The sequence below is a fragment of the Centruroides vittatus genome, unplaced genomic scaffold (assembly GCF_030686945.1).
Source record: "Centruroides vittatus isolate TY-2023 unplaced genomic scaffold, ASM3068694v2 scaffold_435, whole genome shotgun sequence".
In the NCBI taxonomy this organism is placed as follows: Eukaryota; Metazoa; Arthropoda; class Arachnida; order Scorpiones; family Buthidae; genus Centruroides; species Centruroides vittatus.
Window position 1 is genome coordinate 4,711,275 of NW_027122708.1, and position 23,247 is coordinate 4,734,521.

At 28.7% G+C, this 23,247-nt stretch overlaps 2 protein-coding genes across 12 annotated transcripts in view; both read left to right on the forward strand.

Annotated features, from left to right (window-relative positions):
• Positions 1-23,247, forward strand: part of LOC136989019 (histone-lysine N-methyltransferase 2C-like) — a 293,266-nt gene that overhangs the window by 147,470 nt on the left and 122,549 nt on the right. For 10 of the 11 annotated variants that reach the window (XM_067287031.1, XM_067287037.1, XM_067287034.1 and 7 more), the window contains 3 exons: positions 4,694-4,819; positions 16,783-16,875; positions 18,518-18,805. In XM_067287031.1, coding sequence (XP_067143132.1) covers positions 4,694-4,819; positions 16,783-16,875; positions 18,518-18,805 — 507 coding nt within the window. The remainder of the gene's footprint in view (positions 1-4,693; positions 4,820-16,782; positions 16,876-18,517; positions 18,806-23,247) is intronic. The other variant, XM_067287039.1, reaches the window with a different exon arrangement.
• On the forward strand, positions 621-2,922 carry LOC136988957 (uncharacterized). The gene is made up of 2 exons (XM_067286973.1): positions 621-1,371; positions 1,409-2,922. Exons 1-2 carry the CDS (start codon positions 621-623, stop codon positions 2,920-2,922), a joined length of 2,265 nt encoding a protein of 754 aa, XP_067143074.1.

Genomic DNA, 23,247 nt, shown 5'->3' on the forward strand with positions numbered 1-23,247 from the left:
CTATATTTTATTAATGTATAATTGTAATTTCGTTTGATGTTTATTTCTGTATTTATTTTATTTTATTTAAATTCTATAATATTAGTTCATTTAATTAAAATTTGCTATAAAAGTGAGAAAGATGGTTTGTGATATGATTTGCAATAATTATAAGAATTGTAATTAAGGGTTAAAATAAATAAATTTTGTCTGAATTATTAAAAAAATTTTATGAAAAGATGAAATTTAATGCAAAATTAAATAAATAATAAATAAAAATTATTAAAAATAATTATTAAAACTCTGGCTTTACATCGAAACCGAAATCAAAATGGCGGCAATGGAACATTTTTTTTTCTTTTAATGAGTTGCCAATTCAGCTAATTTAGTGGATTTATGAACAATCTAGCTAAAAAAACCAAACAGTTCTAATGGAAACAGTATGATTTGAGTATTTTTATTAAAAAATGTCTAGCTGTAAATTTGAATTTTGAGTTGGTTGGCAACACTACTTTTAATTAATAGAATGTTGTACTTAGTATTGTGACAAAACAAGTCTTACACATTGCTATCTGATCTGGTTCATCTGTCTTTTAATAATATTGTTCGAGGTTTGTGTTTTTCTACATTCTTAAATTATAATGGCACGGAAACAAACGAGGTTTAATCTCCAATGGCTAGATCCAGCTATTCATCCAGAATTCAATTCCTGGTTAGGAACTGTAAAAGATGATGACACAAAAGCATTTTGCCGCATTTGTTGTAAAGTTTTCTCGTTAAGTAATATGGGAAAGTGTGCATTAATATCCCATGCAAATAGTTCTAGTCATGTTGAAATAAAAAGATCGAAGTCGGAACAAACTTCGCTGGTAAGGTTTTTAACCCCAACAAATTCAAACTCTTCTAATAGTCAACAAAATGTGTGTGAAACTGCTTCTGTTGTGGAAGAAAAATCTAAGATCATTAATGAACAGTCTCTCATCAAATCAACATTTCTTAGCAGCACATTGACACCTTTTGTGATAAAAGATGATGTAATAAAAGCAGAGATAACTTGGGCATTGGCAGTTGTAAAGAAAAAGATGTCACTCAATTCATGCACTGATATTAAAAACATTTTCAAAAAAATGTTTCCTGACAGTTCTATAGCCACACAGTTTCAATTGGGTCCAGATAAAGCTTCCTATATAATAAATTATGGCCTAGCCCATTATTTCAGAGAAAAATTGATTGATGGTGTTACAAGTTGTGATAATATTACTATCTCCTTTGACAAATCACTAAACAAAGTTGCTCAAAGAACTCAAATGGATCTTGTGATAAAACACTGGGATGAGAGTAAAGATAAGGTTATGACCAGATATTTAAATAGTGTCTTTCTGGATCATAGTACAGCAGATGATCTTCTCTGCATTTCTCAATTGCCTTTCAGACACTCATCTTGATCTAGCAAAAATTCTTCATATCTGTATGGACGGACCAAATGTAAACATAAATTTTCTGAATAAATTAGAAGATCACATGGAGACACAGAATGTTGGTAAATCATTTGTGAGAATGGAAACATGTGGTTTACATGTAGTCCATGGTGCTGTAAAAGCTGGTTTTAAAGTAGTAGATTGGAATTTGTTACCACTGCTACGGAATTTGTACTATTTGCTAAAAGACTCACCCACTCGGCGTGCTGAATACATTGCTATAAGTGGAAGCAGATTGTTTCCCAAAAAGTTTGGTTCAACAAGGTGGTTGGAGAATGGAGAGTGCTTAGAACGTGCAGCAGAAGTTATTGAATCTGTGAAGACATACATAAACAACAGTACAAAGTTGAAAGACAGCAAGGTGGCTACATTCTTGAGACAGGCACTCAATGACCCCTTTATTAAAGTTAAACTTTTATTTTTTCAGTCAATATGTACACAAAGTGAGAGCTTTCTCACCCGATTTCAGAGCAACAAACCTCTTGCACCTTATCTTTATAAAGCAGTTGTTCAATTATTAATGAATCTGATGAGAAAGTTTGTGAAAAATGACAGGGTCACCGACAAGCAGTTTCTAAAAATAGATTTAAATGCTAATGAAAACTTGGTACATCTTAAGAATTTGGATATTGGTTTTGGAGTAAAAAAGGTTTTAAAAGAATTGAAAGTAAGCGATAAAGATATTCTGTGTTTTATAAGAGATTGTCAAAAAGTGCTGAAAGTGATGACACAAAAGATTATTGAGAAGGGACCTGTCAAGTACAAATGTGTGAAGGCTTTGAGCAGCTTAGACCCAGAAATTATTAAAATGCAATCAAATGTTGGAAAATTGTATTTCAATGCTTTACTGGAGATTCTACATGATACAAACAGGATTGATGAAAGATGTGCTGTCAAAGCAAAAGAACAATATAATATACTCTGCAATAAAGTATCCATAAAACCCTATTCTACAAAGTTTGAGGACTTCATATCTGAAAGGAGTGATGATGATGGTCTGGACACATTTTATTGTGAAATTATGAAGGATGATAGGCAACTGCAAGATCTATGGTCTATTATCAAAATTTCTCTTTCTTTCTCACATGGGAATGCAAGTGTTGAGAGTGGTTTTTCAGTTAACAAATCGCTGTTGAGTGAAAATCTTAAGGAAGAAAGTTTAGTTGCTCAATGCTTAGTTTATGATGGGATCCATTTTGCCAGTGGTGTTGATCAAATAAATATAGACCAGAATATGTTGTTAACAGTCAGAGGATCTAGACAGCTATATACTGCATCTCTGCAACAGAAAAAAGATATTCAGAAGCAGCAGGCATTGAGGGCTGAAGAAAAAAGAAAACTTACACAACAACTTAAGGATTTAAAACAACACAAGAAAATGTTAAGAAAAGATCATGAAAAGGAAGAAAAAGAGATTGAAATGAAAATAAATACACTTGAGGAGAAAAAGTTAAAACTACATTAATAGTTCTTCTATTTTGTGAATTGTAATTAATTTTTTATTTTCTAATTATCTGTATTTTGAAAAAAAGAGAATTAATACTAAGAAGTTTCTCTGTATTTTGATTGTCCATTTTGTAAAAATAAAAAGATTTTACAATAAATTAGATACATTTGTTAGAGAAGCTATACTGTAAACTTATACCTATCCCTCTTTATTTTAAAATTGTGTAAAAATAGATTGTATATAATGTGGTTGACAAAAGAAAACTAATTCTTTTTTTACATGATCAATTTTTTTGAGGGAAAAAATGCTTTATTTGAAAATTTTTAAATTTAACTTTTTGTTAAAATTATGTTGCTGTTTAAAAAAAGTTACTCTTTTTGTTGAAAGATTGGTTTTAAAATTACGTGTTTCTAAGTCAAGAGTTCATTTTAAGCACAGTACAGTACTATTTGTACTGTATATCAAATACCATTTGTTGATTTTATGCTATCTTGTATTTATTAGATTTACATACAAATAATAATGATAAGTAATGATAAAATAAAAAGCTCATGTTTCATTTGTTGCTTATTTTTTCATTACATTAAAGTTTTGGATTCTATCAAACATTTTTCTACAAGATGTACCGGTATGTACTGTATTTTTTTAATGTGGCAGTCTTTGAAACATATCAACTGTGCAAAAAAGAGGGATAGATATACTGAATCAATGTTCATGGTAAATAAAATGCTGTTTCATTATGTCGATATTCCACACTGTAAGAAATGTGAGGGTCAGGGAATTTGGACAAAGTTGGTCAGGGAAAATCAGGGAAAGTCAGGGAATTCAAAACAAGAATTTGAGTAGGAACCCTGTATATAAAATAATGGCGTCATTTATTTGCACATTCTGAACTTTTCTAGCACTTAAATACTACTATAAATACTATATTATAAGTAATATATTACAATTATTCAGTTGCCTTTTGTATAAAGCCATTCCTCTTTTATGTTTACTATAACTAATTTAATTGTTCATATTTATACATATTACTGGATTTTTTTTATATTGATTTTTTATGTAGAATTAAATTAAATTAATGTGTAGTTTAATATACATGAAGACAACATTTATCAGCTTATCTTTTAGATGTGTCTAAATTCTTAATTAATTAATAATTTTAATTATTAAAATATTTATGAATTGGTAATGTTTAATTAATTCATTTTCTAACTTAAAAATAACTCATAAAAAAGTAATATTATCTTATTTATTTTTGGTATGTGTTTCAGTTAAAACATACAGGGTCGGCCAGCGAAAACGAAACAGCAGAGTGTTCGTGTTTGTCCAAGCAAATCGCTCGGACAGGTCGATTTTATTCTCGAGGGGACATCTTTTGCAATAAAGTTTTTGCGAATCTGAATATTAACTAAACAAACAATTTTTTCGAAATAAATGTTTGTTTAGTTAATACAAAATAAATGAGTTTTTAAAACTTTTTTGTTGTCTGTTGTATTCAGAATCGCAAAAACTTTATTGCAAAAGATGTCCCTTCGAGAATAAAATCGACCTGTCCGAGCGATTTGCTTGGACGAACACGAACACTCTGCCGTTTCGTTTTCACTGGCCCACCCTGTATATTTAAATTTTTAATTAAGGAAATAATTTTTATAATATGCAATCTCATTTTATTTTGCAAAAGTTATGAAAAAAATTCATAAATATTTAACTTTTTGTTTATATAATTTAATATCATTTAAAAGTAAAATACATGCAATTGTCACTTAATAGTCTAATTCAATTTTCTCAGAACAACGCCAAGATTTATGTCCAGTGACAACTCAGAGTAATGCATTTCCTATAGGAATTAGTATTTCTCAAAGTACATCTCAAGATCTTACAAAAGCTCAATTAGCGGAAAACTTGCAACGTTCTGGTAAAAAAAAAAAGTTTTTTTGTAACATTAATTTTGTAATAATTACCTGAAGTATTTGTTTAAACAAATAGAAATTAATTTGAAAAAAGTTTTACATTAGATAAGAATTTGATGTAATGTTTAGAATACAAAATTTAAATGATTAAGGAATATGATTTTATTATTTTGTATAATTTTATTTAATTAAAGTAATTATAGAAGGCTTTGCTTTTAAGAAATTAATCTTTTTTTTAATATTCTTTTAACAATCTATATTCTATCTTTAGAATATTATTTTTAAAGAAATGGAACATCATTTTTAAATCATTATATGATATTTTGACATTATAAATTTAGTTATATTCTTTTAATAAAATGCACACTATTATATAGAATAATAATGATAAATCTAAAAACACCCAGTAACAATATAAAATAAGCTTAAAAATAAAAGAAAGGCAAAAGTGAAGAAAAAAATTTAAATTTTATTATAAAATAAATCTAAAATAAAAACTAATACAATTATTGTTAATAAATAATAAAATAAAAATTAATATACCCATAATTACTTTTACTTTATTATATTTAAATTTGAAAATATCAGTTTTTAAAGTTATATGATGAAACATAAATTTAAAATACAAAATGGATTATAATGTCTTTAAACAAAAATCTACAATAAAAAAAAATTGTATTATCTTCAAATTACAATTTATATTTTCCTTCTACCATTTATATTTATACTTTCTTAATTTGTCTTTATATTTTCTTATTGAATTGTTCAATACTATTATTTTGTTTTACCAGTTCTTGAATATTTATAGTTTGGATGTATTAATTTAATATTTTGTAATTTATTTTCATTGTTTATTAAATATTTTGCTTGTTTATGCTATATGATCTTTCCTGTCTTATTTATTTGACATTCGTTATTTAATTGGTGAACAAAATTTACATTGCCGTTTGTATATATATATATATATATATATTGTGATTGATTTAATGTAGTATTCCTGTTTTTATTTTTATGTCATTAACCTAATTTTTATATGGACTATACACATCTGTATTGATTAATATAAAAATTTGAATGTTCAATGGTTTGTGTAAATTAGGTATAAAATATAAAGCAACAATTTTGGTGTTGCAAAAGTAGGAAACTCACATGAGTTCTTATACAAATGACACTTTACACAGATTAAAAAGATATGACTTTATTCTATTCGGCACAGAGTCCAATTGCCTTTCCTTATTTTCACACTCAACCTCTCTTTTCTTGCCACATGATCTGTTACATCTGTTCAGCTCAACAATATTAGAAAAACGAAAACATATTTTGTGTACCAAACATTTTTTATTGCCCCAATCTGCATGTGCTCATGGAGATTGGACACAAACATATGTGATTTTAAAAATTTATAAAGATTTATTGATAAATATCAATTTATGTATGCAGTTAGATTTTCTTTTCTTGGAAATATTCATTTTGAAGAAAATATCCCAATTTCTATAGATGCATGAATACTTTTATAGATATGAGATTTAAATTATCTTTGATTCACTCCATATATTTATAACTTATGGTATTTGAGTTCTAAATAACTTCAATTTTGCTTCAGAAGTTAAAAGATTAGATATATTATGTTAAATATTTTTCATCAGCATTTTTTTCAAATATAATTTGATTACAATTTTTTAATAATTTTTGTTATAACAGTTTTTGTTTAGCTAATTTATGTCAAATGCTAAATATATGTTTTATTTAATTTACATGCAGGTTTCCTTTGAAATTCAAAGAGAAATTTTAAGAAAATCTGGTATATGTATTTTAGTTCAAAACACATATCTTATTATTGTTTACATTCCTTAAAATTCACTTCACTTTATCTTTTCTCTTCTCTGTATCTTTTTCATTCATACATAGTGAATATAATAATAATATCACTATTAATTCCATACTGTATTTCCTGAGCAGTTTAAAAATTAAATAATCCAGTTCAAATTTTTAAAATTTAATTCTGTAACATGGATATCTTTCTAAAGATTTTACACAGTGTAAAATGATTTTATTCTTAGATACAATATACTGCCATGTTTTAGTTTACTAAATATGGTGAAAAGAATTATTTGCAATGTATAATCTTATGTTTCAACTGATTTCTTATGATAATTTTTCAGTATTTAAATTAATTCAGGAATATTTTCACACACTATTGAAATACTGTATATGTTAAATAGATTGTTTTTGCATGTTATCAATTTATGCATAATTATAAGAACTTTATGCATGTATATACACACAAACAAACACATACAAACACAAATACATATATATATATAAAGGCACATTATTCAATATTGTTATTTTTAAAGTAGCTGACTTTTTATTTATATTTTATTATGATCTATAAATTCCCACTGATGTCTGTTGTCTATCTGTCTTTCCTTAATTTCGAGAACAGAGTTAGATAGATGAAAGTTGAGATTGGATATGAAAAGCTTAAGGGAAGAAGACCCCGATTAACTACATACGAACATCCAATGCAAACCAGAAGTCGTGTTATTTCAATTAAAAATTTTTCCCTGAAAGATGTTGGATAAATGACTGGTACAACTCTGTTGTTAATGGAAAAGTATGATGTACAGAGGATGCCATTACTAATTTGAGGTGGAGAGCATATAATTTAAATAAAATAAAGTAAAAATATGATTAAAAATTGCACCTTGGCATTGTGACAATGTCACAATAAATAATTGCTTGTTAAGTTTTATATTTTAATTAATTACATTAACCGATTAATCAATATCAATTAATATCAAACAATAACTTGATGTCTATTTTATACATTTTGGTAGCATTTTCATGTTTCAGCATTGCAGAATATTAGAACATAATGACTAGAACAGAATAATTATCATGAACAAAATGCTCATCTAATATATGAAAGTTTGTTGTATAGTTAGTGTGTACATGAAAGATAGTAATTACATTTTTAGCTATTCAGTTTTATTACTTATTAATTTATTATTTATATTTATTAGCTAAGTCTTATTCTTCTGTTAATTAATTGTAATTGATAATTTAATTTATACATGTGAAGTTCTACTTTATAATTGCTCATTTTGTTATTTGTTATATGTTTATCAGCAATTTTCATGCTTTGAAACCAAAAATTACCCACAAATACAGCTAAGTGTGTTCTTTAATCATAATTATTGCTGGATTAAAGGTTGTTTATTCTGTTTATTTTAGTTTTTTGTACAGAACAGGATAATTTTTTGGAATATTAATTTGAAATTATTTTTTTGACTATATAGAATTTAAAAAAATAATTTGTGAGGCTTTTGAGTAAATTTGTGTAATCTTTTGCATCCATATATTGTAATGTGACCATCTAAAAATTTATAACAAATATAAACTTATTCAGATTTAAACCTTGATTTTAGAATATTTATACGCCTCACATTTATTTTAAAAATGTTGTTCTGTTTCTTCTGAATTGAATCTTCTGAAAATGAAATTAACTTCTAAAAGTGTTAAAGTAGTAATTTTCTTATTTTAGAACAGACATTTTTATATAAAATTGTCTTTACTCTTATAAATTTTAAAATAACAATATATAATTTATTAAGTTGTATTATATTATAAGTTTAAGTGAATGCTTTAAAAATTTTGTTTTGATTTATTAGTAATTTTTTTCTACTGACAAGTATTGAAATATGTTTCAGTTTAATGTTGATTTGTTATTTTTCATTCATATAAAGAAATGACAAAGAATATTTATGATTAAATACTAATTTTTTGTGAAATGTATAATAATGAAGTTCAACTAGATGTTTTGAATAAATCTTTAATGTCAATCAAATTTTTTTTAATAAATCATTTTTATATATTGAATAACTGATTTTTTGAATAAAATACTCTGATATTTAAATATTCTTGTTGGTGAAATATACAGTTAAATTCATTTTAACTTTAGGCTGAAATATATTTTATTTAATTTTAAATATTAGTTTCAGTAATTATACAACTATTTCTTTTTAAATTTAGTAACATTATCATAGTAATTCACATGTACCTTCATTCAAATGAATTCAAATAGAAATTTTGTCTCTTTTGTCTTTTATTCAGATTTTTAGAAACTTTTAATATGTGAAAACTGAAATAAAAATTTCAACAAAATTTATATTAAATTTATTAATATTGTTAATCCATTATCAGAAAATAATTTTTATTTTCTGATAATTTATATTTCAATAACTGCAATTGTCCAGCTTTAGAACTCAACCTTTTTCAATGTGTCTGTGATAAAATTAGAGATAAAGGCAATAAATTTTAAAAATGTTTACCATATAAAGTTTAAATATGTTAGCCACTTTATATCAATATCTGAAATTGGATCAGGTTTATATATTCATATGTGAGGGGGTCTCATTAATATATGAAAGGAGGCACTGTTTATTTTTGTCAATAAATATGTTTTGATTATAAAGAAATTACTGACTACAGAGGAACCGAAAAAAACATTTTACAGTTTCTTTATTATTAAAAGTTTGCATAGGTCTATGTTTGTTTGAATATAGTCATCTCCAAAATTGAAACACTTTGTATAGGGATACTTTTTTTATCTTTGTACTTGATATGTTCATAAAAGGAGTTCACTGCTATGTTTTTAATTTAATTTTGGGTTGATGATAATGTCTCTTCATGCTGTTGAATCATTGTCTAGCTAAAAATGTCCTCAAATGCAAAAAACAGATGGAAATCAGAGGATGTGATGAGATTGTAGCTATGGATAGGTGATAGAATGTTTACTATCAGAATTGTTCTGTCATTGAAATCATACATGCAATTGTGCATTGTCATGAAACCACAAATGAGTTTATTAGGCATTGTTTGTTTTTTAATAGTTCTTGCAGTGCTGCATATGTTCAATGATGATTTTGTAAGAGATAAATAGTGTGTTACAGATGGATTTATTATTGTCTTAAAGCATAGTTTCAGTCAATATTACTAATAAATATGATTCACAGATAATCTCTTTTGTAAGTAGATCTGTAATTGATAAGCTTTAGAAGCTCTATGATGGGGAGTAAATTTTCTATTGGAAAATTTGCTTATAACAACTTTCCTAGATGCATAAATGCTTGAAAAGGGGAGTAGAAGAATGTAATAATGTTACATCTGCTTTACATCTGTATCTGCCAGAATTAGAAAAATTTTGAGGAGAAGAAACAATAAGTGCCAAGTTATTTTTAGTATTGATTATAGACTATAATAATTTTAGTGAATCTTTGAAAAACATCTTTAGGAATTAAGCCATTATTTTTTTCATCTGGTAAGTAGGATTCCTTGTTGACTACAAGGAGAATAAACCAATTATTATTAGGAATTTTCATCTAAAAATATAGATGAAAGCATGCCACTTATTTTTTTGACAGCATGGAATTCCAGAGATACGTGTAAGATTTTGAGTATATGATATAAATTTTGTATAGAATCCAAAAGTAGGTCTTTACACTTACTAAATAGTGCAAGATATTTATTCATCCTGTTTTAATTCTCTGCACTCCTATTTCAATCACTGTTCAACAATGTAAAATGCCATTTCCAGTCTAATGTCAACCATGAATGACATCAGATTTCTTTCAGTAGATTCTATGTCGAGCAGGATTTGCTAACTACCAGTATTACCATCTGTTGAGCTAGTAAGGAACTATTTGTATTTTTTGTAAATTTTGATAGATATTGATTATGTATCATATTGTGTGAGCTTGTTTTATAATATACTTCATATCAGCTGCTCAAATTAGGGTTATGGTGGCATGCAAAGGTACCAGTTTCAGTGATTGGGACATAAACAATTTTCTTAAAGATTTTTAGGATATTATGATAGAAGTTTACATAGTATAATATTAAAAAATATATATAACAATTATATAAAAAATATGAGAATATGTGCTTGAATGTAATAATATATGTTAGAACATGAAAGTATATGCTTAATGTCATCCTAACATTACTGTGTTCATAGGAAAAGTGCTTTCAAATAAAAACATTTTTCAAATTATCTGTGTTTGATTTTTTAATAATTTAAATTGGATCTGAATGGGAAAATGAGAAAAAGGTCTGCAAAGGATAGTACACAGAACATGCCCAGGAAATACGGGATCTTTGAAGTATAGATAGGGTGCTTATTGTACCTGTCATCTTCTCCTCTTCAGGTGTCATACCACACACACTACACAAAAGCCTGGAAACATTACAGTTGAATAGAAACATGTACAGTACATAACACTACAGAAGGCCACTATATTAAATACATGTCATATTGTTAGGAAATTCCTGAATACAGACACACACACTGACTCACTTACAATGGGTGATCAGTTAATGAACGTAATCTGTTCCAAGATCGTGTTTGCTACCCAAATTGTTCATTAACCAATTATCGAGTTACCATATATTTTTATGGGAATTTGATTAATGCATTCTGGAAACTGAAAAATAAATAAAAAATTATATATTTTTTAAATAAGTTTATTTATATGTAATAATAAAAATACATATATACATAGTCTTGCATTTTTTACCTTTCATGTTTTTCCATTTGTGGGGGTTAAAGAATCTGTCTAATGTTGATTGCTTTTCTCTCTTCTTCAGGATTTTTCAGAAGTATTTAATAGCATTGTAATTGTAGAGATCCCCAAGCCTATTAACCTCAACTTGGTTTGGATGCGATTCTAAGACCGTCATTCTGACATCCTCCCACTTCAAAAGATGTTTAAGAGCAGATATCGGCGTTAATCCTCTTTTTCAGAAGAAAACATATCTCGCCGAGTTTCTTGGTGTTCTTTATTTAAGAGTTCTTGGCATTCTTCTGTCATCAGATCAGTTTCAGGTTCCGTTATGAGCTCTTCAACATTATTTATTTCTCAGATGTGATTTTTGTTACTCCTTAATCTGTTTGAGTCTTCTTGATTATACTGTATCTTTCTTAGATAAGATTGAACTGTGGCCTACTGTAGACCTGTTCAAGTCATACTGCCCAACAACATCAGACATCTGCCCACTCTCCACCTTTGGTATTATACTCTCACCTTTTGAAAATAAAAACCGATGCAAAACTTAACAAGTGCCCATCCGACAGTCTCATGAATACTATAAAAGAATTGTTTCTGTCAGAAAAATAAAAGGCTGGAATTACAAGGGAGAGTTTCAAAGTTCGGAGGAATACTATCTAATCAGTATATACCAGGTTGAGTGTCGATGCCGATGTCTTCTGCACTTTGAAAAGTTTCAAATTATTGCCTGAAGACAAGGGAAGACCAATCTGTAACTTATTTTACATTGCTTCTTCTTGTGTTTGTGTTTGTTCTGTAATGTGTTCGTTATACAAACATATGTTTGTTGTCTGAACATAAAAATCTTTCACAAAAGTGTTTTTTATCTGATTTGTTCATAGTCTGAACTGTTTATTCTATTACTGCACAGGAGTAGTTGCTGGGTTCACCAAATATTATTATCATTATTATTATTATTATTATTATTATTATTAATTTTTAATATTTGCTTGACCCAGCAACTCCTCTTCCACTCTACTGGTCAAAATCTCTGGAGAGAATACTGGAATAAAAAAATATATTTTATTATATTCTAGAAATTGTTTTATCATTAAAATGAAATACACACTGATCATTAGTAAATTGGGAACCTTTGATGTTAAACCTGAGAAAAACGTGGAACTTTTTACATTAAAAAATAGCAAATATGTTAAGAAAGAATTTTGAAAAAGTGAAAAGATTAGTAAGAGAATAGAAACATATTGAAAAACCACTTAATTTTTTATAGTTTTCAAATGATAAAATTAAGGAGGCATAATTAGAAAAAGTAGAATATGTTCTATATTTGAGAAGTTAATAATTAGTCCTCATAACATGTAGAAATACAAATAGATCATTTTAAAATTAAAAAGTAAATTTTTATCTGAATTTGGATGCATAAAGTGGATATAAGCATATTACAATTATCATTTCTAAAGAAGTTCTGATAAAATGGAAAGTAAAAAACATTTATTGATACTTTAACAGCTATAAGAAATTAAGATTTGAAAGTAATGGAGAACCTTTGGATTTAAAGATTCGTTATATTATATCAGATAATTAATTGAAGAAAATAAAAGTTTTTCTGCTTTCATTGAATTGGTACTGAAAATGTATTGAGTTAAACTACAGCACTTATAGTTGATTTAATTTATCTGTTATATTATAATTACTAAATTATGTAGGAAAAGTTTTGTGTTTGTTTATCTGTATATTGTTAATTTATAGACTGGTTTTGGTATTACTTGTTCCTATATTTATTGGATGTTATCTATAATAATTATATTTATGATTTGTACTTATATATAATTTGTGTGTATATGTAATTTTTAAAATAATGTAATATTCTAATTATTAAATTTCGTCTTTAGATAATTTTTTAGTCGATTCAAGTAGACGTAGTCTGTTCAAAAAGTAATTTTTGGGTCCACCATTTATTTCTTAACTGTGTTCTAGAACACCCTTTGACGACTGGACCTTTCCTTTGAGGCTGCTAGGCCGCCGGGTTAAAATAGTTCCTTTAAAAAAACACAATAAAACATCCAAATTAAAACAAAGGTAAAAATTCAGAAATTGGCGGATCTTACAGACATCTTCAATTTTAATCTATCCAGTGGCAGACTTGGTAATATTCTAAATCGTATGGTGGCAGCTTTTTGTTAGAAAACATATTGATCATAGTAACTTTTTAAAAATTTTTTGTTTTGATTTTCATATGTGATAGAACATTGTTTATCTGAAATAATCAGAGCAGGGCAATTTTGGATCACCGATCACACTTGGTAGGGAAAGAAAAAAAAGATAAATACCTTAAGTAAACTATAAATATTAGTTTTTTTAATACAATAATAAAGGTTAAGGCATAGCAATTTATTATATACAAATGGTAAGAAATAAGCACTACTCATTTATTGCAATCTGGAAATGTACTGATGAAACTTTGAATTCAAAGTCAAAAATATATAATAATAAAACTAATATTAAATAAAGCACAATACTCACATAAAAATTATTTATTACAATACGTTTTTGAAAAAGTTTATTATTTTACCTTGTTTAGTTTTCTTTTTCCAATTTTAATGCTGCAAATCAATGTCTTCCTTGATTATCATAAAAGTTGAAAAATCTATTTTAGTTTGCATTTATAATTATGTAAATGGTGTTTCTAATGCACAAAATGTGTCACTGTGCCTATGCACAATAAAGCTTTTAATTTAATGCATTAAAAGCTGTCATCGTTAATCATGCTTTTGTGTTTGATCTGTAATAAATAAAATCTGACACTAATGTTGATAACAATATAGCTTAATAGTGAACCTACTGGAGATGGCCAACAATTGTTATTGTGTAAAAACGTCATCATTTTTGGAATTAGTATGCTCTGAAATTGATTTTTGGATAATTGACATTACACTATATCTGCTTGGGACTCTCCTATGCTGATGATAACATTAAGCAGGATAGGTAAATAAGCTTATGATTAATGAAAATTCTGTAGAGTCTAACATTAAAAGGACATGATAAAGCATTTTAAAAAATGTATATCTTGAAGAAGTATTAATTAACAATAATTCATCCAGCATGTAAGAAATATGAGCAGCTTGAACTACTGTACTTTAAGCTTATAATTAGTTAAATGATAAAAACATTTAACCTTTAAAGTACTGGTTAAGATTGATAGTAATTGCTTGTTATCAGTTACATCTTGAGGCTGATACTGTAATGCAAAAAGATAGCTTAAAAATGCCTAGTTATCTGAATATAATGATAACTATAACAAAAACTCTGATCCCAATAAACAAAGTTATATAAGGGTACATTAGCTTACATGTTTTGGCATGTGCTAACATTAAATGAATAATAACAATATACATAATTACAATAAACAGATTTTTATTGAATTAATAATTCATTTTTATATATATGTATACGTATATTGCAAATGCGACAAGAAAAAAATTTGTGTTGCCCTAAGTCAGGACGTCTGACATCACCTGTATTTTCTTTGGGACATTGGAAACTTTTTTGAGCACAAGTGATCATGTGTGGGGACTCAGGGTAAGAGAATAGAGGAGGAATTTCAGAGAACAACAACCCAGAAATGATTCACTCAACTAGCAAGTAATATTAAAGCTAAAAATAAAATAACAAGCATAAACAAATAATTAACAAATTGATAATTTGTGCACATTTCCTATTAATTAATCTAAGCCTGATCAAGAGAGAGATTATAATCAGTTTGTTAGATAAATACCTTCTCAAATTGAGAGAGAGATTTGAATGCACTAACTATTGAAAATCCAGGTGGTACCATACATCACTGTCAGGAGGAGAGGAATTTTCTGTGATTTTTTTGAGAGGGAAAGAATCTCTTCTTTTTTAAACAATCCCTTTTTATCCTCTGCTGGTGACTTGACTCTTGCCCAAATTTGGTAAAATCATTCGAGAAGCTTGCTTGAAGATTGGAAATTTGAAATTTTCTGCTGACTTCCTCAAATGAATTGAACCCAATGGACAATGTATTATTTAAAATGGAAGTAATGTCAAAGATAAGATCTTATGAACTTTTTTGTTGAATTTGAGTTTTTAACAAATATTAGAATAAATACAAATATTGATTTTTATATCAAAATTACTGCTCTGGACTCTTTCTCAAATTTATTGATGTGTTTTTAAGGATAGATTTTTCAATCCAAAAACATTATAAAATTTAGTTTAAAAGTTCAAAGTTCAATTAGTTTTAAAATACATAGAAAAAATATTTTAGGATATAAAGTGTTGGATGCATTTCTTTAATGAACCTGAGGGCATCTTAGAAGATTATGATTTGTTCATATAACTCTAATAGTGTTGTTAGTGTTGTTTATTCTTTATATCTCATAATAATAGATCAGTGTTCTTCCATACATTATTTCATTGATCTAAACATACTTTCTAAGTAGCGTCTTAGATGATTTAATGAGATTTCTCATAGAGGGATAGCTAAATTAAAATTTTATACTTTAAGAGTTTTGTTTCACAGTTTTCATCTGTTCTATGTTCAAATTTTTTAGAGTTTTCTATTCCTATTATGCCTTTGTTTTTTGAAGTTTAACTAATTTCAGTGTATGTAATTATATAGACATGCATTATATATATACTGTATATATGCAATCTAATAATGATATCATGTATTTTGATGTAACATATATATTTTAGACCATTGCTTTTCACGCTGTCTGTGGACCATTGCTGGTCCACAAACAGTTTATTACTGGACTATGATGAAATTTCACTTAAAATTTCATAGTTTTATATATTACATTAGTAAAACAATGTAATAAAATGATTGTTTGATTTGAAATAATAGCCCGATGATGGCTTTTAAAAAGTGCCAAAAAATGTTTGCTCAGAGCAAATAAACTGATGTTTTTACCAATTTGAAAATGATTATGGTGTATAGTATAAGGTATAAAATAGTTGTAATCAATATATTGTAACATTTATTTTAATAAAATAGAAATCTAAATGTTACACAATCTAGCAGAAAACTGGTTACAGCTATTGAATTATTTTATTAACTAATTGGCTAATAGAATGATTCAATCTGTTAGAGATGAGATAAATTTTGAATGTGTTCTGGTAAATTCATTTTATGATTGCTGTATAATAATACATTTGTATAATTTATAATGTTTGTTCAATCTGAAGATGATCCTTTAAAAGGATTGAAAATACTTGTTTGAAACACAGAATGAATGCTGGAAAATTAGTTGTAAATATACCAGTCAATTTGATTATAAATATAATCTCATCTCTATATGTCTTTCCAGCATATTAATTTTGTAAGAAATAATTCTGCATTTTAATAGAAAATTTAGAAATATAAATTTTTTTATTAGGAACACCTAATATGTTAGTTCGCAGTTCATCTAATGAAGATGGTTTTCGTCATCCATATCCACCTGGAATGAGAGCTCGCTTTCCACAGTCTGGTAAATTTAGCATAAATGTTTAGTATTTTGATGTAAATTTTATAGTTATAAATTATTATTGTACATTTTATTTTTTATTTTAACTCTTACAATAAATTCATATTTAATGTATTGATTAAAAACACCTATGCATTTTGTACATCTTTAAGGTTTCAAAATTTTTTTTATATTTATATTTAAAATTTATTTTACTTATATTAAAATAAATAAATTATTATGTCTTTGCAATTAATAAATTAGTAATTGCATATTTTAGGATTAAATGGAACTTTTGGTTGTCTAATAATATGACACTACAATGTGTGTATTATATTTGCAGTTAATACAGGGTCTTTCAAAAAATGCTACTATCATTTAAATTACTGTAACTATGTTAATTATTACCTGAGAAGTATACAATGTAAACCAATAAATAGAGTAACTATTTGAGTTTCATCTTCCATTTGCATTCAAACATATTTTCTACTGCCTCTAGGAAGCACCATAAATGAAAACAGTGACTCTTCAATAGAAAAGGTATTTTGTGTTCTGCAGTTCACAAAATCAAAATCACTCATCATTGTGCAACATGAGTAATCTCAGGAATTGTAGAATTGTGACTGCTGTGGGAAGAATGATAACTGATATGCTATAGCGAGTGTAGAAAGAACTTGCGTATTGATTGTATGTGTACCATATGACACAAGTTCCTGCATTAAGAAATTGTGCAAATGTGCAACTTGGACAGTTTTTCAATGTTTTAATGTACATTACAACATTCTCAGATTCTAATAAACATAATTATAATAACTTAAAATGGTTTTTTTGGGAAGACCCTGTATGTGTGTTGTTCTGAAGTGAAAAATTATTTATTTATTTATTTATTAGAAAAATCTTTTGTTTTTAATTCTTGCTTCAATATACTTTATCAGTATTTTATAATAACGCTTTTCATTTGATTATGAAAATTTTACAGTATGCCAAAATAGTCATATCTATGCTTCTGTAATTGAATGAAAAGTAACTTAAAACTTGTATTAATTTTTATAAGAATTATTTAGTAATTGATGATTTAAATATATATCTGTTTTTTGCTGTAAGAAAAAAATTTATATAAAATGTTGATAAATCATAGTTGAGATATATCAGTTTTTCTGATATAGTTAAATAAGTGACAGAATATGGATAAAAATAATTATTCGTATTTAAGCCTTTATCATTTGTAATCAAAATGTATTTCCATGCATTATAATCAATTGCATTATATTGATAATATTTCTTTCAAAAATTATTAGAACAATCTTTTAATAACAACGATGCTTTTATAGTTGTATTATTACTGGTATTTAATTCTTGTTTGTTTCAAATTACTTGAAAGTATAAATGGAATATTCCAATAAAACATATTAACTTATTATATAAAATATAATAATTAAAAAAAAAGAAGTCAATAAATAATATAAATTAAATAGTAGTAATAAACATAATAATAGGCTTTTTGCAAATAATTCATTAGGTAGTATATCAGTTTTGTTTTATTTTTTGTAATCATATAATTAAATTTACTGTATTATAAAGTTTGAATATAATAATAATTTTTGTTATAGTTTTTTAATATAAAATATTTGCTACAAAAAATAAAATGTATTTATTTTTAATTTAGGTTCAGAAATTCCATTTAGGCATCCTTCCCAAGTTGTTGAGCAGCGTTTAATTGCTTTAAGAGGAGGACCTCAAGAAGCACGTTTTCGCATGTTAATGTTACAACAACAACAACAACAACAGCAACAGCAGTTACAGGTTAGGAGTCAACAATGGCCAGCAGGACAGATTTGTATGCCTGGCCCAAGAATGTCGACTGGATTTTCTAATGCACAATCTGACCAATATGAGCATATTTTGCATCAGAGAAATCCTCAGTTACAACAAGCTTCAACTCAAGTTGGAATTGGTAATTAATTCATTTATATTATTTTGCTAACATAAAGACTGTTTAATTTTTTTGTATTTATACACAGAATATCTGTAAAGATAATTTCATAAACAGGGCCTTTTATTTGTATAGATTTGTTAGATTTCTTGTTTTATCAAGAAATGAAAATCAAATTTAGTCCTTTCTCTTTACAAAAACTTTACTCACTGTATTGTTATAAAAAACATCCTCTTAATTTCACATACACTATGACCCTCCAATGGCACTAGCTCGATTACTGCAACCCCTGGAATTTTTCTTGTTTTTGCACACATTAAATATAATCACCAACAAGATCACAGATAAAATCTTTGTGATTTAGAGAATTCACTTGTAACACATTATTGGCATATATAAGGTAGTATAGTATATCAGAGATGTTTTCTTTATTATTTATATATCCTATCGATTCCTTTTACTTTATTCCATGGTTATTCTTTTTCTATCATTGAGCATCTTATTAATATTTTGATTCGTTATTTTTGAATTATTTTGTTGTTCTGAAATTAATTTTTTAATATAAATTCATTGAGAAATTTGAAACAATATTAACTTACCAATTCATTAAACATTTTGAAGCATTACTATTTGAGAACTAAGATGTGAAATATATTAAATATTTTTATTGACTTAATCCTCTTGCAAACCTTGTAACCGGTGCTGTCAAAGTTCATACACGAACGTTTTCGTCCTTTCACTAGGTCATTCTTCAAGCTAGACTCTCTTTTTTCGACCGTTACATCGAAGAATATCCACTTTCCGAATAAAAATTCGATAATTCGAATTCCGAATCTATCGAAACCGCATGCCATCAACATTCAAAATTTTTTACGTAACACGACCACGTGCTTATCTTCGTGATGTATACCATCTAATCTCAATCTGATTGCATCTTTTATCCATGCGACTTCCCTGTAAGGGTCTCTCTAGTCGTTTTGCCTCCATTACTTCGTATCGCTCTCTTGTATTAGGGCCTGCCATGCTAATGATAACTTTATCTCGTCCTTCGAATTGATTGGTTGGGTGTACTTTAATGCTTTACAAATCTCTACTTGCTCTAACTATCTAAGGTGGTTTGTGTGCTGTGTGGTGATGAGGAGTTTAGCGCTCGTGAAGTCTGCTGTGATTTCCGGATCTGAGGAGTATACTGCAAGTGCGGTGCTGCTTCTGTTATTTCTAATGTCTTGCTGATGTTCCTTCCACCTAACTTCTACCAATTGCTTCGTGGCACCAATGTACATTAAATCTCTGTTAAATCTATGGTCCTTTAAAGGGACCGCGTACACCCCTGGAAGCTTTTTCCTGTCCGGCCTATCCTTATCATTACGCAGGATTTGAAATATCGACGGGCATCGTCTGTATGTGATACGTATTCCTTGTTTCTTCGCAATTCTTATATATAACGATGCCAACAGGGGGTTGTATGATACAGGTACTATTCGTTGTGTCGGTTTGTCCAATGCAGTCATTAGGGGGTGGCGCCTGACGGGTACCGTCTTCATATTGCCTCTCTAGCTTCTGTATTAATCCATTATATCCGTGCCCCTATGCTACTTCTCGCAGGTACTTCATTTCTTGTTCTAGCGCTTCCTGTGTCGAGCAGTACGTGTGCGCCTTTTTGACCAGAGTCCCGAACGCTGCCAATTTGTATTGGTAAGGGTCACAAGAATCCGCTGGTATGTACGTCGGGAAATTAGAAGTCTTGCGGTATACGGAGGTATTCATGCTGTTTTCTCCTGATTCAATGCTCAGGTCCAGGAAATGTACCGCAGTCTCGCTATGTTGCTCAAGCTCGAAATTGAGGCCATACAGGTTGTCATTAAACTGCTCTAAGAATACCTTGACGTCTATGTCTGTTCTCCATAGTACCATGATGTCATCCACGTATCTCGTATATAAGCCTATGTTATTGCCGTAAGGTGGAATTATCCTCTCTTCCAGTTGCCTGATTACAAGCTCGCAGATGTTGCCCGAGACCGCACTGCCCATGGCTACGCCTCTCCCCTGAGTGTAAGTAATTCCTCCAAACTGAAATATCGAACAGTAGCAAATTAAGTGCACCAATTCCAATATCTGATTGTGTAATTTCTCATCATTCACGTATTGGAAAAGAAAGTCTCTAAGTGCGCAAAAACATGGCGGCAATTCGATGGACGAGTACAGGAACCGGAAATCCATGATGGAGATTCGATTTGGGCGTTCCGTGCTTCTGAGAGTTTCTATCAATTCCTCTGAACCTGATACTGAGTATTGGTTTTCCAATACGTGAATGATGAGAAATTACACAATCAGATATTGGAATTGGTGCACTTAATTTGCTACTGTTCGATATTTCAGTTTGGAGGAATTACTTACACTCAGGGGAGAGGCGTAGCCATGGGCAGTGCGGTCTCGGGCAACATCTGCGAGCTTGTAATCAGGCAACTGGAAGAGAGGATAATTCCACCTTACGGCAATAACATAGGCTTATATACGAGATACGTGGATGACATCATGGTACTATGGAGAACAGACATAGACGTCAAGGTATTCTTAGAGCAGTTTAATGACAACCTGTATGGCCTCAATTTCGAGCTTGAGCAACATAGCGAGACTGCGGTACATTTCCTGGACCTGAGCATTGAATCAGGAGAAAACAGCATGAATACCTCCGTATACCGCAAGACTTCTAATTTCCCGACGTACATACCAGCGGATTCTTGTGACCCTTACCAATACAAATTGGCAGCGTTCGGGACTCTGGTCAAAAAGGCGCACACGTACTGCTCGACACAGGAAGCGCTAGAACAAGAAATGAAGTACCTGCGAGAAGTAGCATAGGGGCACGGATATAATGGATTAATACAGAAGCTAGAGAGGCAATATGAAGACGGTACCCGTCAGGCGCCACCCCCTAATGACTGCATTGGACAAACCGACACAACGAATAGTACCTGTATCATACAACCCCCTGTTGGCATCGTTATATATAAGAATTGCGAAGAAACAAGGAATACGTATCACATACAGACGATGCCCGTCGATATTTCAAATCCTGCGTAATGATAAGGATAGGCCGGACAGGAAAAAGCTTCCAGGGGTGTACGCGGTCCCTTTAAAGGACCATAGATTTAACAGAGATTTAATGTACATTGGTGCCACGAAGCAATTGGTAGAAGTTAGGTGGAAGGAACATCAGCAAGACATTAGAAATAACAGAAGCAGCACCGCACTTGCAGTATACTCCTCAGATCCGGAAATCACAGCAGACTTCACGAGCGCTAAACTCCTCATCACCACACAGCACACAAACCACCTTAGATAGTTAGAGCAAGTAGAGATTTGTAAAGCATTAAAGTACACCCAACCAATCAATTCGAAGGACGAGATAAAGTTATCATTAGCATGGCAGGCCCTAATACAAGAGAGCGATACGAAGTAATGGAGGCAAAACGACTAGAGAGACCCTTACAGGGAAGTCGCATGGATAAAAGATGCAATCAGATTGAGATTAGATGGTATACATCACGAAGATAAGCACGTGGTCGTGTTACGTAAAAAATTTTGAATGTTGATGGCATGCGGTTTCGATAGATTCGGAATTCGAATTATCGAATTTTTATTCGGAAAGTGGATATTCTTCGATGTAACGGTCAAAAAAAGAGAGTCTAGCTCAAAGGACCTAGTGAGGGGCCGAAAACGTTCGCGTGCAAACTTTGACAGCACCGGTTACAAAGTTTGCAAGAGGATTAAGTGGTTTCACCCTGGTGTGTATAGATGAATTATTTTTATTGAATTAGAAGGCAATTTGTTAAGAACATTTTTATTCAGAACCAGTGATATTTTAAGTTAAACGATGAAGATCAATCACAATAAATGTGAAATTATTAGATTTAGATTAAAAAAAAAGTGATGTTCTAACATTTTTACATTTTGAATTTCATAGTGATGGCAAAACTGCATACAAAAAGGATTAAAAATTTTTTTTTCAATAGCAATTATTTATATTATTTTCAAATTAAAACATGAATTCTATTTAGAATTTTTTAATAAATATGATATTGAGAATAAATAGTAAATTAGATAGAAATAACTAATGAGCATGTTGAAAAATAAAGGAAAAATGTTACATGGCATTTAACAGACCCTACTTATTGAATAAAATAATGAAGAAAATCTTATTATTAAAAAATAAATATTATTTGTAGGCCTTAGGTAAACAGATTGAATTTACTTGAAATATATAGAAAATACTTAGATCATTCATTTTTCTCATTTTTGTTCAAAAAATGGAGTGTGTATGTGCCTTTATGATTGATTAAGATTGTTTGTTTGTTAATATTACAATCAGATTTTTATAAATTAATTATAGCAACCAGTAATAAGTTTTTAACATAATTCTATTTAGATTAGTTTGAAGTTAACAAACTTTCCCACTACTT

Excerpts from the sequence above, each read along its gene's own strand:
- LOC136988957 (XM_067286973.1), top strand. The coding sequence starts at position 621 with ATGGCACGGAAACAAACGAGGTTTAATCTCCAATGGCTAGATCCAGCT. Across the intron at positions 1,372-1,408 it reads TGTCTTTCTGGATCATAGTA|CAGACACTCATCTTGATCTA; the intron begins CAGCAGATGATC and ends TCAATTGCCTTT.